The sequence below is a fragment of the Prosopis cineraria genome, unplaced genomic scaffold (genome assembly GCF_029017545.1).
Source record: "Prosopis cineraria cultivar Desert tree isolate PC_DT_omini unplaced genomic scaffold, ASM2901754v1 PC91, whole genome shotgun sequence".
Lineage (NCBI taxonomy): Eukaryota > Viridiplantae > Streptophyta > Magnoliopsida > Fabales > Fabaceae > Prosopis > Prosopis cineraria.
Window position 1 is genome coordinate 43,126 of NW_026555418.1, and position 19,903 is coordinate 63,028.

General features: G+C 33.3%; 1 protein-coding gene and 1 pseudogene across 1 annotated transcript; one reads left to right on the forward strand and one right to left on the reverse strand.

The window, feature by feature from the left end:
• Nucleotides 1-245: 245 nt before the first annotated feature.
• Nucleotides 246-7,328, forward strand: LOC129295338 (inositol transporter 1-like; annotated as a pseudogene).
• Nucleotides 7,329-16,851: 9,523 nt separating this feature from the next.
• Nucleotides 16,852-19,451, reverse strand: LOC129295337 (replication protein A 70 kDa DNA-binding subunit B-like). The gene is made up of 11 exons (XM_054933855.1): nt 19,305-19,451; nt 18,926-19,199; nt 18,747-18,843; nt 18,500-18,627; nt 18,319-18,403; nt 18,073-18,205; nt 17,826-17,983; nt 17,617-17,737; nt 17,352-17,525; nt 17,232-17,264; nt 16,852-17,109 (listed from the first exon to the last, which is right to left on the reverse strand). The coding sequence occupies exons 1-11, from the start codon at nt 19,449-19,451 to the stop codon at nt 16,852-16,854; spliced, it is 1,608 nt and encodes a 535-aa protein (XP_054789830.1).
• Between the last annotated feature and the right edge of the window lie 452 nt (nt 19,452-19,903).

Genomic DNA, 19,903 nt, shown 5'->3' on the forward strand with positions numbered 1-19,903 from the left:
AAAAAGTTCAAAACTTCAATTCAAACACCTCCTCGTAGCTCGACGCGCGTGATCGCCCCCTCAATTCGGGGATATTATCGTCTTTTGCCGCGAGTATCTAACCTTCCATCATATTCTTGCGATTCCGCTACACATTCCAGATGTGGCGACATCGATGTAGAAGTCTATTATTATTTCATTATCCCACGTCTTTTTGCTCATGTACGAGCCACCTTACAGATAACCACAAAATTGTTGGATCAGGCCTAAAGGTCGAAGGAGATTACGAAATTGCGATTTGTCGGCGTTTGATTCGTCTGTGAGTAAGTGATACATGACAGTCACGTCATTTTAGAAGAAACACCACGTTTCTAATTTGGTCTTTTTGGGTTTTAAATTTTCTGAACCTCTCCTGTTTCTGCAACAATCATCACCCTTTTCTTCTTGGGAGAAGGGAAGGAAACCAGAAATAATAATTCAGTTCTGGGGATAAATTAGTTATGCATTTGGAGCATCTTCGCGTGCTTCGAGCTTAGACTGCGGTTTCGCTCTGCTCTTCTTTCTACGGGTGGTTCTGAAAGTGTGAGGGTCTGAGAAGATGACGAACGACAACGTGATGACGATGGAGGCCACACCAGGGAGCTCAGGGTACTTGGAATTGTATCCTGAGAGGAAAATGTCGTTTTTCAAGAACCCTTACATACTGCTACTCACTGCAGCAGCTGGCATAGGTGGACTCCTCTTTGGCTACGATACAGGTACTCGTGATCTCTCCTTCTTCGTCTAATTCATTGATTATAAGTCGCAACAGGGACGTCTGTAAGTCTGTAACCCTCACCTTTCCTGCTGAAAATATCTTCAAAATTGATGGCATCATTTTCCTGACCATTTATTTATTTTATATTAAAATAAATTATTTTATTAAATATTAATATAATCAGCGATTTTTGTCCTTAAACATGGTTTGAGAAATGAAATTTAATTATATATGTGTGCGCGCGCCCGCTCCCTCCAATAGTGATTATTAGATTTTTTTATTCTTTTAAGCATTTTTAAAAGAAGTTAGTTTTTTTATAAAAATAATATATATTTTTATCTTTATTTTTAAATTTAAATAATAATATAATTATGTTAATATTTACTTAATTAATAAAAGTTAAAATAAAATAAAATTTAATTATTATAAAATATCTTATATTTTAAATAAAAATTATTTATGAAAAGTGTTATGTAAATAAGATGAAAAGGGGAACATATTCTCCCTGTTTAAAAAATTATATCATATAATTTAAAAAATTAATTAACTGTAATAATTATATGTAAAAATAAAAAAATTAAATTAAAGTATTTTATTATTAATTATTTTTTTATTAATGTAAATTATAAGAAGTAATTGAAAAAATATATAATAAATATTTATTAAAATATATAATTTTGTTTATATAAAAATGCAAATAAAAAAGTGATTGTTTTTTTCTTTAAATAAAAACGAAATTGTATATATTTCTGCTTTCGGATTGGTTTTCGGAAGCTTATTGCTCCTCCCTAGTGCATCCACTCCTATTTGTTTTGCATCAGCACGAGTCAGGGGGAGCGAGCATCCGATTCCACCGGACCACAGTCTGTAACTAGTTCGCTATTCCAACTTAGTTAAATAAATACATTTTGAAGGATAAACCAGAAGCGGAGCCTTCCATGTTGGGCTGAAGTAATCAAGAACGGTAGTTGACGGAAGTTGCATTTGTCACGGTTCTTTTTTCTCAGTATATGAAAAGCTTACGAACAGTGTTGTGTTTTGCATCAACTTCTCTCTTTACCCAAAAAAAAAAAAAAAGTCCTCATGGAGAATCTATTTGTTATATTCTACATCAGTGTCATTTGTAAGAAGGGGATGGCAATAGGAAATCGGGAGGTAGTTAAGGCCGTTGTCATCTGCATCTTCAATGAGTTTCGAACTTTGGTTCCAGTTGGGAGAGATATCCCATAATTTTCACTTGCACTTCGGGTACATTTGCTCCGCGAAGAAGTCTTATTCCATTTGCAGAACCGCTCGTTTTGACTGTAATAATGTGTAAGCTGTTGTCTGTTTCAATACCAGGCCGAGCTGAGATTGATATTCTCCTTTAATACTATACTTTGACATATTTTGAGTGAAGACTAGGAATTTTATATCATCATATGAGCTTGGAAGCTAACACAGGCACGAAGACTGCGTCAAGATAAAACTTATAGTGTTGCATTATGTCTAAATAAGGGTCCGACATGTGTCAGACAAGGACACAGTTTTGAAGCGTCCCTGCTTCGCAGTATATGACTAATGCAATTGATAATTAAGAAATAGTAAAATGCTACTGGTGAGAGTTCTCGAGTTAATAATTTTCTATTGTGTTAAAAACTGAAATTCTTTTAATACTGGATTTTTCTGGGCTTCAACTTTATGCAGCCTCTGTATGTGCGCGCGCGCGCGTGTTTTTTTTTTCCCCTTTCCTTTTCCTAGGTTCCTTGTTTCTTATGGATAGTTTACCTCATTTTGAAATGCTGTTCATCCCAGGTGTTATCTCGGGGGCCCTTCTGTATATTAAAGATGACTTTGAGGATGTTAGAAATAGTAGCTTCCTTCAGGTACAAGATTTTGCAGGTTTCAGAAGTAGCTCATTTGTTGGTCGCTTGGTTGGTTTTACATGTTGTGAGAGCTATTTTAGTTTTCATGCAGAGCCAATATTGGTTATTGGACAAGGGGGAAAAACAGAAGAAAAAGAAGCTATGAGCATACGAGTATATTTTAGTTATAGTTCCTCACTGCAATTGCAGCAATCATGTTGGCAAAATTAGTTATGCATCTAATGCCAGTTGCAGCTTATTATTTATTTGTTTGTTTCTTCTTTCCTTTTTTGTTCTCCCTTGTTCTTTGTATTTTTGATGGATCAATAATACATTAAGTTGCCAGGAAACAATTGTTAGCATGGCATTGATTGGTGCAATTGTTGGAGCAGCAGGAGGTGGCTGGATTAATGATGTTTTTGGACGTAAAAAGGCCACTCTTAGTGCTGATTTTGTCTTTGTTGCTGGGGCTATTGTCATGGCTTGTGCACCAAATTCAGGGGTTCTCATAGTGGGGCGCTTTCTTGTTGGCCTTGGTGTGGGTGTAGCTTCTGTCACTGCTCCAGTGTTTATTGCAGAGGCTTCACCATCAGAAATAAGGGGTTCATTAGTGAGCGTGAATGTGTTTATGATAACCGGTGGACAGTTTCTTTCGTACTGCGTAAATCTTGCTTTTACAGAGGTTAGGCTTATCTTACCGTTCACTTTATCTTCCTAATTGTGTTGGCACTACTTGACACCCATCTTTAGTTTATATATGTTATATGGAAGCACGTATTAAATAGTTCGCAGGAATTTGAGTGGCCGTACATTATGGGGGGCTATATGGTTACTGTTGTTTACTGATTATCTCTTTTGACTTTATCATTTCACTTCATTCTTTTGTAAGAACATTATTTTCTGTTTCCTTTCTTCTTAATTCATGCCTTTAGTAATAGTAACGTGCCCGTTATGTTTATATATTTGATCAAGTAACCAGGTTTGTGGAGACAAAACTAAAATATTCAGCAACTGCTTCATAAACGACAGAAGAGAAGTTTTTCCATACCCTTTTTTTGGCTGCATTTACAATTTCCATTTTAAGAAAACGTTTAAAACATTGCACAGCTTAACGTTTTTAGGGCCTTGTCTATGTTTGGTTAAATTCTGTTTTGAGGAGTATAGGAGGTGATTAGGAAGTTAGGCCATGTTTGTAGGATGTCCATTTTTTTAGGCAAATGGAAAGTGAGAGTGAGAGATGCTATAAATTGGAAGGCTAATATTTTTAAGAGAATTGGCATTTAAATGTTTATACAGAATAATACTCATTTTTTAAAAAAATTAAAAATTAAAAATTAAAATGTTTTAAATCAAAAAGGGGTAAAATAATAAAAAATGCTCTAGAACCCAAGGAAAATTGACAATACATTTTTGTTCTATCGTAGGAAACACCTTTTATTGGTCCAAGTTAACAATCTCATGTAACTTAAATAATGTGTACCAAACATCTCAATATAAAGAATTTTCTCTTGAAAAACATCTAGTGGGATAAGGCTTGTTGTTGCTGTTGATGATGGTGGTGTTTTGGATTTAAGGTCATTTTAATGTAAAAATTTTCATGGTTCTATTATAATTTTCTGGAATGAAAGGTTTCCAATTTTGCAGTTTGAAGAGAAGCAACAAGATAGAAATTGAGGCAACGTCAGTGAAGGAACTTCTTCTGTTCTTTCCTGCCTAACTTTAATTATGCATAGTTCTTTTAATCTTTCATTGCATTCTTCTGGCTTTCACTTTAAGTCTTATAGTACATTGCACCTTACCTTATTATTCATTTGAAAGCTTTTATGGCAATTTTCTTTATATATGATCTACCAACCTGAAGATTGAATTATTGGATCATCTCATTGCCTGTGTCCATTGAGTGTCTCTAGAGCAAAGAAAGATATCACGAAGTATCTTCTTAAACATCTTTTCATCACTAGTTTTCAAGAGTTTCTCTAGTTCTGAAATCTTTTTCAGTAAATCCTATGCCAATGACATACGTAATAATTCTCATTTGGCTGCTTGAGTTATCGTCAATACCAGAAAGTTGGAAAGTATGACTGCTGAGAGGGTTCTTTCATAAGTTAACTTCCCTCATTTTTCTGCAACTAGTAAATTACTGGTGACATGTATTATTTGTTGGAAAATCGTAGACCTGGTGTTGGAGTTTTTGCACTGCAGCGTCAATGAAGTAGATCATCTCAAAATAATTGCAAGCGTGTGCAGTGCTGACCTTGTTAAATTTGAATTTCTAAAACTAAAAGGGGGTTTAATGGTGCTCAATGAAAGGTTTGTGAGACGAGAGTAGGAGCCGATTGTTTTTTCAAATCACTCTTTGGTGCAATGGTATTTTATTACCGTGCTTAAGGTTCTGATGATCCTCCGACTAATCTCCCCTGAAATCTTAATTGAGCAGGTACCTGGGACGTGGCGATGGATGCTGGGAGTTGCAGGTTTGCCAGCTTTTATCCAGGCTGTTCTCATGATTTTCTTGCCTGAGTCTCCAAGGTGGCTTTTTCTCAAGGTGAAAAGCATTCTCATCTCATATTAGCTGATGAATTACGGTTGAGATTTGTTACCTTCTGTGAATATCTGTTGGGTCGAAAGGAAAATCTTTTCTTTTCCATTGCATGGGGAAACAAAAAAATTACTCTCTATTATACACTTGTTCTTATTGTTTAATAATAGTAGTCCTTTTTCATAATTATTTTTTATTTAGGAGCACAAAGTACATTTCCAAACAACAAAACTTTTTATTTATTTATTTTATGGGTTTCCATTTCCATTTACATCCTATTCCACTCTGCCTGCCAAATGGTTTCTTAGTGTCTTTCCTCCTTTTCGATCTTATATTTTTATCTTTGGCCTTTGGGTGCAGAACAAGAGAGATGAAGCTGTGACCGTGCTCACTAAGATCTATACCTATGAACGCTTAGAAGATGAAGTTGATTACCTGACTAATCTGGCTGAGCAAGAACGTCAGAAACGGAACCAAGTTAAATATATGGATGTTTTCAAATCAAAGGAAATCAGAGCTGCATTTTTTGTTGGGGGTGGACTTCTGGTATCAGAGACTTCGCTTTACTTCTTTTATTGTGTCTAGACTGAAGTCCACGTGTTTGATTTTGTTTATCATAAATATCCTCGTCCAAATGTTGGGGCTATAGTTGTTGTTTCCGACTCAATGAAAAAAGCAACGCAATTTCATCTGTAGCACCTTTAAGTTTGCCAAGAAATCAAAATTGACACCCATCGCTGAGGTTGATAAGCCAGTAGCCATATTAAACTGGAAAAGAATCTCTTATTTGGACGTTAATAGTGTACTGTATTGAATTATAGAGGCACCTGGTACAACAAATTGACCTTAGCATTGCATATAAAGTATCCCAATGAAAGCTTCTATTGATATCGTTTTCACAATCCTTCAAATGAAATGAGCATCCAAGTTATTATAAGCTACAATAAATTTATGCAAGTCATTAATCTTTCTATGGTATCAAATGCGTTCTTTCATAATTGCTTCCATCTATATATGTATTGTCAAGGGATTTGATGCTGATATGTTTCTTGTGGATATTTCTTGGGATGAAATTCATTAGCCCTGAAAAAGTCAATTCCATTTCTCTGCAGATGTTTCAACAGCTCACTGGTATTAGTATAATTATGTACTACAGCCCCACAATCATTGAGATGGCTGGGTTTGGTTCCAATCAGCAAGCTCTTCTTTTATCCCTCATTGTTTGCTGGAATGAATGCTGCCGGAACAATTCTCGGCATTTATCTTATTGACCATGTAGGACGAAGAAATTTGGCCATCTCATGCTTATCTGGTGTCATTGCATCTCTGGCTGTTCTCTCTACAGGGTGTTACCTGGAATCGTCTGACTCTTCAAATAAATCCTATGGGTATATGGCAGTCGCAGGGTTAGCCCTATATATTCTTTTCTTCTCACCTGGGATGGGGCCTGTACCCTGGACCGTGAACTCTGAAATCTATCCTGAAGAATTCAGAGGAGTATGTGGCGGCATGGCAGCCACTGTGAACTGGATTTGCAGCGTGATAATGTCTGAGAGCTTTCTGTCAATCGTCGATGCCGTGGGGCTTGGTACAAGTTTTGTGATCCTCGGCATTATAGCTGTTATTGCATTAATCTTCGTGATTGTATTTGTGCCCGAGACAAAGGGCTTGACATTTGAAGAAGTGGCATTGATATGGAAGGAGAGGGCTTATGGAAAGAACCAGAACACACAAAGCCTTCTTGTGCAAGAAAACAGGACTTAGGTGTCTGCGTCTGCATGGTTTGACGCTGGTGGTGGCATTGTTATGGTTACAATATGTGGATTTATGTGTTTAGTGAGAGAGATAATTGGAACCGTTGAGACTGGCTTGAGATTTCGTATCACCCACATTCTTTATTGGAAGGAGAGATGGAATTGGCAGGGAGGCAGAGTGATGGATGAAACTTTGGTATTTTTGGCTCTGAGAATGACGTGATCTGACGCCTACCGTGTAATGATTCATTTGCCCCTCTTGCTTGAGATGCGTCTCAAGACTTTGGGTGACGGTCCTACTGTATTATTGTGTACAATAAAGCAGTATGCTATAATTTTTTGTTGCTTTTCAAATATACTGCCTGTTTTCTAGATTATAAGATATTTTTGAGAGAAATCAGGTGTCTCAAAATATAAGACATTTTGATAAAAAATAAAATTTATTTAATAATGTTTCTCTAATTTTATCCTTTTCATTATATTTTCTCTTTTAATTTTTTTTATAAATGAAGTATTAATTGAAATGTATTTTTAAAAATTTATATTTTTATTTTAAAAAAATTAAAGTTATATAAAGTGTATTTAATGAGTTTTATTAATATGAATGATTTTATTTAAAAGTGTTTTACAATTTAAGATGAGGAAATACTATTATTTTCTTTTAAAAACAAGAGAGTCAAGTGATTGGTTATAATATTTTCTTGATAGCCTCAGCGATTGTGTTAAAATAAAGACGAGGGATAGATGGGCAAAAGCAATATTTTTTTTTGGTTAAAATATATTAACGTTCCATCTATTTTACTTGCATTATGTATATTTTTTCATTGAAATTAATAAACACAACATAGTATTATTTAGAAATTAAAGTTATGTCAAAAACTTGATACAGTTTTGATGTATAATTAGAACTATATTTAGATCAAGTTGTAAAATTTTGACCAATAATTAGAACTAAAAGAAATATTTCTAACAGTTTTTAAAGTTAAATTGAAGGGTAAATTTTAAAAAGAGAGAATAAATATCTATAATTTTAATAAGATATAAGATATTTTGATAAAAATAAAGTTTAATTAATATTTTTTAATAAAATACTCTTCATTATATTCTTATTTTTTAATATTTTTTATAAATGAATTATTAATTTAATATATTTTTAAAATTTTATATTTTATTTTTAAAAATAAAATTATAAAATGTATTTAATAAATTTTATTAATATATGTAATCTTGTTAAAAGTATATTTTAATTTGGCATATTATTTTTAATTTTTAATTTTTTTTTAAGATCTATGAATTTTAAGGCGTGAAAGAGGAAATGCAATAATTTTCCGGAATGTGACAGCAGTCTGCCTGACCGCATGTGGCATTGGGGGGAGAGGGACTCTTTTTTCCCTTCACTTCTCCTATCTCTATCCTTTATATTATTTTATTATATAATTTTTTTTAAAAAATAAAATTAATGAAGGATGGAGGCGGGGTTGCAAGAATAGGAGAGAGAGAAAAAAAATAGAGACAGAGAGAGTTCCTCCTCCCGGCATTGGGACCTTGTCTGTGACCTTTTCAGCTCTCACTCTCGTTTTGCGGAGCGTGTCTGCCACCTGCCTCAATGAGGGGCTATTATCCTCCCCGTTCCTGGTTCCCTAGAAACTAGCATGTACTCCCCCGTGCGTTGCACGGGCAGAATTATGTATAAGAAATTCAATGTTAATGAAACTACATGATAAAGAATTCAAATTCATTACAAAAACTAATGCATGATACATGCAAGAAAGGAAAATTACATTAGTGGACAGTCAACAAATTAAGTTCCTAAAAACTTCTCTATAAACAACATTTTGTGTGGTATATTTCCCATCCTGCTTGTGATCTTCTACTAGTATCTTTAATCCATCCATGCTTCTAACCCTCGATAATGCAACATATAATTGACCATGTGTAAAGACTGGCTTAGACAGATACAACCCAACATGATGCAAAGATTGGCCTTGACTTTTGTTGATAGTCATTGCAAATGAAAGAGTTATTGGGAATTGTCTCCTTTTCATTTGAAATGGCCACCTACTGTCTGATGGATTCATATCCATTCGATGTATGAGGACCCTCTCATTCTTCCTCGAACCATTTAAAGTAATCCCTTCAATAACATTCTTCCCAAGATGTGAAATACGCAATCGAGTGCCATTGCATAGACATGATGATTGATCAATATTTCTCAACAACATTACAGGTGTTCCAACCTTCAGGATTAGTTTATGTGGTGGTGAACCTGAACAATTTATTGTATTAAGGAATTCAGTTGTATATAAATCATCAAAAGAATCATTGTCTTGGGTAGACTTACAGACGGAGTCAGAACTCAAATATTCAATGGATTGGCCAGGAAGCAATGCACACATGTAATCATTTAATTTGTTAACACTTTCAATAGTAGGAGCAAGAATAGCTCTATCATTAAAATACTCTGTATCGGATAAATGATATAAAAAATTAGGATAAGTGGATACCACAATTGCTTTCAATGGATTTGTGTATTTTGATATCACTAAATGTTCTGGGATTTCAATTTCAGTAACTCCATCAATTGAATGTCCTAATTTACCATCGCCTAAGTCTAATAACCATTTTGAAAACTTTTCTAACTGATCAGAATCATAGATTGAAGATGATGTAGATAATCGCATGTTTTTGGTTAGATTAAATATCTTACAATGATCCCATAAATATGATGATGATATGCATGCATTAACAATACTTGCTCTAGTACCTTTTGGGACAACAGGAAGAATTTGCCTGAAATCACCGCCCATGAGAACACACTTTCCACCAAATGGAATATCTAAATGCATTATATCCCTCAATGATCTATCAAATGCTTCAATGCAATAACGCTGCACCATTGGAGCCTCATCCCATATTATTAATTTTGTGCATTGAATCAAACATGCTAAGTGAGAATTTTGTTTGATAGCACAAACAGATTCTTCAGTTATTTGGATTGGAATTGCAAACCTTGAATGGGCAGTTCTACCTGAAGGTAATAATGTTGCTGCTATTCCACTTGATGCAACAGTAAGTACAATATCACCTTCTACGCGAAGAGTTGTGGTGAAAGCATTCCATAAGAATGTTTTGCCAGTGCCTCCGTATCCATGAACGAAGAAAAAACCACCAGCATTTGAAGTTAATGAAGACAGAACTGTGTCAAAAATAATTCTTTGCTCTAGATTTAAGCAATTAATGATTCTTTTTGATTCAGATTTCAAGGCAACACGGTCATAATTCAACTCTTGTAGAATCAAATGATTTGTCACGTCAATGATTGAATCTTGTGTTACCATTGGAAGTCCATGGAACTCTTTAATAGACTTCCCATTTTGTTGAAATAGTAAATCAATCTCTCTCAATGCTGCCTGTTCTTTTTGAAATGGTGAAATTTCTAACCCTGCATGATAAACAACATCTTATCGCTTCATAACAAAATTTAGAATTTGAAAGCAAAATTAATAAAAAATAAAAAAATTACCTTGGAGATTTGAATCATTTTGAGGGATGTATAACAAATCTTCAGACAATATCTTTGACACATGATTCCAAATGAAGTCAGGACTACTTAAGCAAGAACAAAGTAACATAGTAACAAACATCCTACGCAATAAATTTCCAGATGCCCAAGTTGAAGCTTCATTTAATGCATTTATGTACTCCTTATCATCATCCAATAAACCAAGAGCAAAACATGCAGCTTTGAATGTTGGATATATCACACCATCTATTGTTTTTATATCATCAAAAGAGGAAGGACCTTTCACCTTCGTTAACAAAACTCGAAGGAAATACAATTCACCAGATGATGGGGATGCATGTGTAAGTCTACCAACTGAAAAACCTTTTTCCCTTTTTTTCCATCTACGCTTATCTCTTTGGTAAACAAAATGATAAGGAAACTCATAATAAGTAAGTGTTTGTGCCAATGTATCACTCTTATTAATTTCCATCCAAGCAAGAAATTGTGACTCACAAACTCGTGGTTTGTCTAATAGCTCAGCAACATCATCAGTGTTAGAGTAAACAACATATTGTTGATTTGGAAGGTGGAAACACAATCTTTCAACAGAAGGATACCTGTGATGAATATCAAACCCAAATATGCGCCATGATCCCTCGCATGCAGATACGTATCTACAATTTATATACTGTTGGATTTCATCAATGCATTGGTTACTATTAGAGGAGGCATTGGTATCATAAATTGCAGCAACAACCCTATCATTTCCTTTGCTAATATACTTAAATAAGTATTTAATTGAGGAAGACTGATTGCATTTCTCAATATTGATATGAGCTTCAAACTTTCGCAGCAAAAATGCATTATAGGGGCAACATATCTATTATCCAACGGAACACCTTTCACTTCAATTGTCTTTCCATCATTCCTCCTCTTATAAGTAGGATATCCATCTTCATCAATAATTGTGCAATCATTAAATTTCTTAGGAAAATATTTAGAACACTTTCTATTTTTCATGCATGGAGATTTAGGGTTGCTTGTGCCACAAGGTCCATGAATCATGTATTTCTTTACCAATTCATACAACAATGGGTCAACGTTCTTATCAGGTATTTCAGCACTAATGATATTATCCAAATCATTAGGATCTTTTACCTTATCACATCGATCAAGGAATAGTAAAATATGAGCATGTGGGAGTCCTCTTTTTTGAAACTCAATAGTATAAATTTCTGCATAGAATAAAATAAAGACAATATTAAGTAATTGACAACTTTATATATAAATAAAGAACATTGGTTTACAATAATAGCTACCAAAACTTTTACCTGCACATACGGTGCCAAAGATTTTTTTCTTCTTGATTGTCATCATCAAAGATTGAAGCTTCAATTTAAATATCCTGGATAATATGTCTGGACGATCTGAAGGCTGTAATGAATATCTTTTGCAAAATCTAGTTATTTCTGGCCAAGCTAGATTACACGTGAATGTGAGAAAAATATCTGGATATCCTGCCCATCGACATATTGCCATTGCATCTTGATAGTTTTGAATCATATACCGTGCCCCACCTGTAAATGATGATGGTAAGATTATGCGTTTCCCTGTTGATGATGCATCCCTTTCACCACTCATCAAAGCATCTGACAAACCCTGATATAGATCTATCCTTAACTCTTTTTGATGAGTTCTTACCCAAAGTAATCTTTGTGATTCCATCATTGTGTAACCATCAACTATAAATTGCTGTAACAACCTACGTGCATGTAGCAACACAGAAACCTCATTTTCCCTTGTTATCAATCTATAACTAAAGTATTCCCTCATACTAACTTTCTTCTTCTTCTTTGTCGAACTAAGAGTTTCTTCTCTATGATCAACATCATCCCTATATCCATCCTCACCATATGGAAATATTATTGGATATTGTAGTGGAAGATAAGAAGGATGCAGTTCATTAATTCGCTGAGGTGTTCCAGATAGTTCTTGTATTATGACATCCCTTCTATTAAATGACATGTCAATATCACCAATAATCAAAGCAGCAACTTCAGATGCTGAAGGTATGTTATAAGTCCGACCATCATGTTCTCGTGTACTAAGCAAGCATAACCTTAACTTGTTATGTTCACTGTTATGTAATATTGATGAAGCTAATCGAAATTGCTTAACCAATGGATTAGCTTCATCAAGAACAACCTTTATAGTAGAAACTACACTTGCATCAATGCTTTCTTGTTTTTTATGCCTACTGAAATAAAGAAATGAAATTGATTATTAGATATACATTCTTAATGAAAAAAACCAAATCTTTATCACCAAAACCGCAAGACTTTTTACCTCACAGCAGATATTCGATTGGCTACTTCATTATGTGTATCATATATATATAGTTGAGAATAAACAGGTTTGTTGCCTTCAGGTGGTAAAAGACTTCCAATCCTATGATAATTTAATCCTGACAAAATAAAGGAATAAGGACCACCACCAGAATTCATTGAGTGGTCAATCTTTCCACCCATTGATGTGAAGGAGAACATGTTGTTGTATTGCCTTATATTTGCCAGGAAGTTCTTTGATTGCTCAGAATTCTTTTCAAAGAATAGACTTTGCAATGATGAGGGTAGAGTCTTTATTAGAGGCAACAATACTTTCCCTTTAAGGCAGCATAGTGAAAATGAATTGATAGTTCTAAACTTGTCCTTCTTAACACGTTCATTGAACCATAATAATGCATGACAAAACTTGCATCTTTCGGTAGGATTTCCTTCATCAATATAATCTGTTAATAGACCGTGCAATAATATTAGCTTAATCTTTATAAAAATGATTCATGTATTTATGAGAAACTTAAGATGTACCTTTATTATCTAAAGATCTAGAAGTACTAAAGTCTTCAGAATCCCAAGGTGTTTGTTGTATGTTGTCTTTCACTTGATATACCAATACTGATTGTAAATTAATAAATTCAGTTAAGCATAAAACTAATCATACATAATGTAAGAAGTAACGGTTACCTTCAAAATCTTGATCTATGTTTTCACTGCTGTTACTATCCTCATTTGAATTGACATTAAATGAGAACTCCACATCCTTATAGTATACTTCTTGTCCTGATGGTTTATAAAGAATAAAATAATTAAATAAATGTTCAATCACCCACAACTATATAGAAAAAAGTTATAAATCAGCATTTAAATTTACGGTCGCATGCCTCTATTCACTTCATGTTGTAAGTTACTTTTTGGAGTAGATGCTGCATTCATTGATGTTAATTGTATGACATTCTGTTGACTAAATCCTGCATATTATATGTATATAAAAATATGCTGCAATTTATGCTCTTAATTAATAAGATGAATGCATTGAGGATATTTAAATTATTGCCTGAGAAATAAGAACTTGGCAGTTGTGAACTTAACTTACTTGCAGTATTAGTAATATCATTCAGCACAGTGGAATTATTTAAATGATTTCCATCAATCCTATAATCTTCAGATACAACTTCTGTAATGTCAGGGTTGTAAGAAGTATTCCAGCCTTTAAAAAAAGAGCAGTTAGGAAGAAATTGAAAAAGGCACCAAATTCATCTAAATTTATAAGATTATAGCATGGCAAATTGTAATTAAGAATGCCATGTGGTTTTAAAATGGTAAATCACTTATGTGTTAAAGTATGGAGTTTAATACCTGTACAGTAAGATCTTCCAAACTCTGAAGCTAAATTCCTTGCAATATTGGTAGCACCTTTAAGAATGGCAGGCTTATTTGTATTTCCTTTCATAATTCCATTCTCATCTGTTACTATTTCTTCCATCGGTGAGTTGGAGTAAGTGTTTCCTATTTTGATATTCAAAAAATTAGAGCCTGATAAGGAGGTATAAAGGAAGACAGATTAAATCTATATCAATGAACTTTATGTTTAACTAATCATATCTATCATCGTGATATAGTTAGAAAATTAAAAAATCAAAACCTAATGAGGATGTTAAAAAGAGGGCTGATTAGGCTACACTTTAAACTAATCATCTTTAATTGTAAATACAACACATATAATATTAAACTCATCAAAATTACAATTTTCCACTATCGATATACTTAAGTATTCCTTATCAAATAATATAGTATAATTTAACAGCAAAAATTGGCACCTGTGTATTGCTTGATGCCCTTGTTAGAAGAGCATGGTTGTGACTTCATGGAACTCAAATCTTCAGAATTATGCATAGACTCTACTGACTTAAATCTTGCACTCTTTCGTTTAAAAACACCATTTTTAGATGCTGGTGTCACATTAGCTTCTTTTCCTACTACATGTCATAATCAATGGTTAAGTTTTTGAATTTACATGTTTGATAACTAATATGTGTATTGTATCTAAACTATGGCAGAAGAAAAACCAAAGAAAAATACCTAGAGGATAGTTTCCACTATTGGTTGTACAAATAGCTCCATACTTGATGAACGCTAATTCTTCAGAAAGTTGCAAAGACTCAATTGCCTTAAATCTTGCACTCTTACGCTTGAATACACACTTCACAGATACTGGATTAGAATTTCCTACTTCTACTGCTGTATCTCATAATAGAAGATGGAAAGTGCAATTGTTTAGAGTTAGATTCTATATATATATATATATATATTTCTCAGCCAAAGGGTGTTAAATATTCAGGCTCCCATATAATTACTATACCTGCAGTATTCCAATCAAAAGTGTTTTTGCTAATATGAAGGGAAATACCTGAACTGATGGACTGATGTGGTGAAGAAGGAGATTGATCAACGCTGCAGATATTCTCTTTGTCATGAATAACTTCATCAACGCTGCTATGACATGATCTTCGTTTCTTGGGAGGCATATTTCTGTACTGAACATAACTCAACTTGTATGATATTGTAAAAATGAACTTAAGTAAATGAACTCTTGTTTTATTTTGGCTACCAGCTTTTCTGATAGCAAGCTGGACGTTGTACAGATGTATAAGACAAATTTAGACTCCCAATGACATGTCAACATCACTTTATAAGAAGATTTTTTATAATTCGCACAAAATAATATTGCAGCCTTCAACCATTAACTAATAATTGTACTCAATTTGCCCTTCCATAATACATGTGTATAAAAAAAGTGACTTCATTGCCATAATATGAAGTCATTGTTGATATGTGAGCGACATTGTTGACACAGCAAAATCTCTCAGGTTTGTTCTATTTTTTACCTCAACCTCTCTTCTCCTTCATTCCTTACTGTCATAATTTTTGTCTATGGACTCTAAACTACCATTCTCTTAGTTCCCAATAAGATAATAAAATTATAATCAAGTCAACTTATATGATGTATTTAAATATACGTCCTCTAATAAACTTCTTTTCAATTTCTTACCCAAATCAGATCTCATTATGCATTTGACATGCTCACGTTATATAAAAAAATTATGATTTAAAATAAAGTTGATTGCCCTAGCACAACTCTCAACATTATGCTTTATAAACAAATACTTTCCTTTGATGAAACAACAACAAACACAAAAAGAAACAGAAAGAAGAATTGGAGGGGAGGACAAAAAATGCATTCTATTGTGCAAGATTTTTATAAAGTTAGATCTGATGATTTTGACTTGCATCATTATTATTATTTGTTTAGTTTATTTATCAATTTAGTTTTTAAGTTCCTTTAATGAGCTATTAAGGAGGTTTTGATTTGTGTGTTGGATTTTGCCAACGATTTTCACTTTAACTGGCTATGTTTTTTCTGAAAGGACTATGCTTTGCTTCTAAATTTGAAAGGCAAAAACAAAGAATAAGTAATTATTTGATTATTTAATTTACTGTATTGTATTTACTGTGCAGTAATGATAGATTGCAGTGGCTTATAAGAAAAGTTCAAGATAGAATTATTCTTAGCTCACTTAGGTGTCTTGCAGTAACGGATGCTAACAAATCAAGGCAACACCCTTGATGCAATCTTAGCTTTATTGTACTTAAAATTTGTAATAAATGCTTTTAATTGATTTATTATACAATGAACTTATGATTTAACATGTCATTCATTTTATGTTCACCTATAGATACTCGCTTGAATACTTAGATAGATATGAAACTATTGTAGCTCACGTGGCTAGAGGAATTGATGCATTCATAAAGTTTTCTCACAATTGGCTGCTATTTGGTCCTTCATTGTGTATGGTATATGATTAGTATAGTGGTTTAAATAAGTAAAACAATAAACATTTATAAAAAAAATTACTGCATTAAATTAAAGGTTCAGACAACAGAATGAAAAGTTAAACATAATGGCTGAAGGGAATTGTAACCACTTGCTTTCATACAAGAGTACTTCCCAAGCAGCAGTCTTAACAACACAAACTAATCCTAAGTTCTAGGTCCTAGAAAGGTGAAGGAAACATAAGAAGGATAGTAAAGAAACACATGACTGGTAGAACATAAGCACAAGGACGACCATCATTTTCAACTCTTCTCTTGCTTAATAACTTTCATTGGCTTCTGCACAGATGATGATGATGATGAGGGAAGCACTTCATTTGATTTTACCTCCTTCTGTGGTATACTGATTCTTTTGCATGCAATCTTCCTTTTGCCTTTAATGGGTAGTTTAGAAGCAATCTGTGTTATTGTCAAGTCATCAAGTCCCACAACTTGAGAGGCAATAATTTTTTCTGGTGCAGGAGTCTCAACCACAGTACAGTCAATATCCTCCATTCCAGACTAGAATTCCTGCAATATTAATAAAGATACTTCGTATAGATACTTGTGTGTGTATGTATATATACATATATATAAAACAAATAACTAATGGTATACAAAATAGTAATTTATAAAAGATTAACCTGTGTGATGCCAGTAGCACCCTGACCATTAACCTGTATATTAACATTAGAAAACCATAACATATGTTAAAGGATTACTGAAAAATGAATGAATTTAGAATTCAACTAATTGTGTGATACCTCTTGGCTAGCATCATTAAACTGTCCTGTCAGATCCTCACACTCAGTGTATTGAGTAACACTGATTGAAGAATTAGGGAAGTCTTTATTGTACTGATTAATCTTCAGTTTTAACAGCAACTTCTTCCCAATTATAGAGTCAAGTTGATCTGGAAAATCATATGCACGTTCTTCCTGTGAAGTTAAATATTGTTACAGATTTTTAACACTGAATAATTTATTAACTTAATAAAGTTATTAAAAAAAATCAAAACAACATATTGACCTGATTAAGAATTAGCTTCATCTCAGCTGCAGATCTTTGAATCAACTGAACAGCCAACTTGTCCCAAAATATCACAGAGGCCTTTCTTGACTTATCAGCCACAGTGTAGTGAATCTTCAATCTACAAAAGTAAGTTTGAAATTTAAGACTTGTGAAGTTGCTTGAAATCATCCATTTGGTGATACATTTTATTCAAGTCTAAAGGTTACTTTGGTTCAATAGATTGGGGCTTCTTTTTACAATTTGGACAATACAGGGACTCATTAACTTCTTTTGGTTTTGTAGCACACTTTGCACAACCATCATATGTCCAACCATGACGGGTTTCTAGCTTAACAACAGTGCAAAATATCAAGAAAGAACCTTCCTGCCAATTGATAACACATTAAGTTAGGCATAAATTCAAAGGATATAAAGTCATCGAAATTTTAAAAGATTAAATTCTAAAATACTCACAGCCTCTTGATCATGTATCTCAGCAATAGAAATCCTCCTGTTGTTGTTCATCATGCTAGTGACAGTAGGAGTTGTGGATTGAGATTGAGAAAACTGAGACGAGCTACCAATTACTGGTGATCTATCCTTGGCACTTAAAAAAATTATAATTATCAAAATCAGGTGCTGTCAAGTTTGATTATGTATGAAAAAAATAACACTTTACTAAGCTTTGCTATTATAAGTAGGGAAATAAGGTAAAAAAACCTGAGAATCAAATCTTTGACCTCTTTAATGCTAGGATTAAATGAAACTCTTGTAGCATTAAAGGAGCTACAAATCTGAGGTCGGCCTGATAAAGATTTGCACACCATCAGTAAATTCATTAAGTAATAACAATATAATTACAACTTAATGAATTAGACAATAAATGAGGTATATATGATACCATCTTCAGAAAAACCTATCCGTGCAAGGTTAAAAACAGCAACAGCAGGATGATCAGTTATCTCCAAGTGATTCATAAATGCATTGGTTGAACACTCATCAAATAAGATACACTCGACATCATGCCCCCTGTATTAGTGAATTTTAATACAATACAAGATTGAAAAAGATAGATAATAAACTTATTCAATATCAAACAAAAAATTTTATCTTGTCTTTAATATTTCTATGAAGTAGTGAAGACTAACTCATTGTCAGACAAAACCATCCTCAGCTTGTTTTTAGTCTCATTATCTTTGCGGTATTCTTCAAGCCCACCAATGGAGGTGACCAATCCAACAGCATCTAAATAAAAAAAATTAATACATGACAACATCCAATCTTTAAAAAATAGCCAACCAATAATAGTATTACTTAAATAAAATACCAAAAAGATAATCAATATAAGAGCTTTCAGTTTGCTTCATAATCTCTGATAGAGGCAGAAAATCAAACTTATAGGGAGGTATGTTTGCAACTTCATCCTTGACAAAAGTCTGTTGAGAAAACGTAATCTTGAAAGGATGAGTGGTAGCCTTGTATTGGTTATTGTTAAGTGAGACCTCAAAGTTTGCAATGAAATAACTTTGCCCTTCTACAAGTCTTTGACGATAATGGTCAAGCAAAGATTTGTTCAGCATAGAAGCTTGGATTTTATTACCCTGGATATTCATTAAGATTACAAATAAATAATAACATGATAGAAATTAATAAAAAGAACTTCATAAAAAATATAGAAAAGGGAAAAGACGATCAGTAATACCAACCTCTTCATCAACTAATATCATAGTGATACAAAATAGATCTGAAGGAGCAATTTTATGAAACACATTCCACTTCCTTACCACTCTTCCACAAATTCTCCACCTATCAGTTCCATCATGAAGGTTAGATATCTTTGAAAATTGAGACATATTGATAGGCTAAATCTGGTAAAAGATGCTGTGTAAGTTGGTGAAATGAAGAACTAATAGAGGTGTATTTATAGAGCGGATTTTAAGCAGGAGAACTCATGCAAAACTTTTTTAGTTGACTCATTTATGAGGAAAGGAAAAACATAATTCAAAATTGTGTGCTCTTAATGACTGAAATAGAGAGTCTTAATAGAAATTAGTCATAGAAGAGATACCTGAGAAGAAGCTAAAACACTGGCATATGATTGGTCACTTTCAACATATATCATGATAGATAAAATCAATAAAGTGAATGCGAAGGCTTTACAACCAAATTTGTCTAAAGCCTGATATGGCAACTGGTTTGCTGGTTAAAGTTACTAACCCTAACATATTCCCTCCTGACATTACAGTAATAAGCTTTATTCATGATGTTAATAAATTAATGTATGAAGGAGGCTAAAACACGAGGT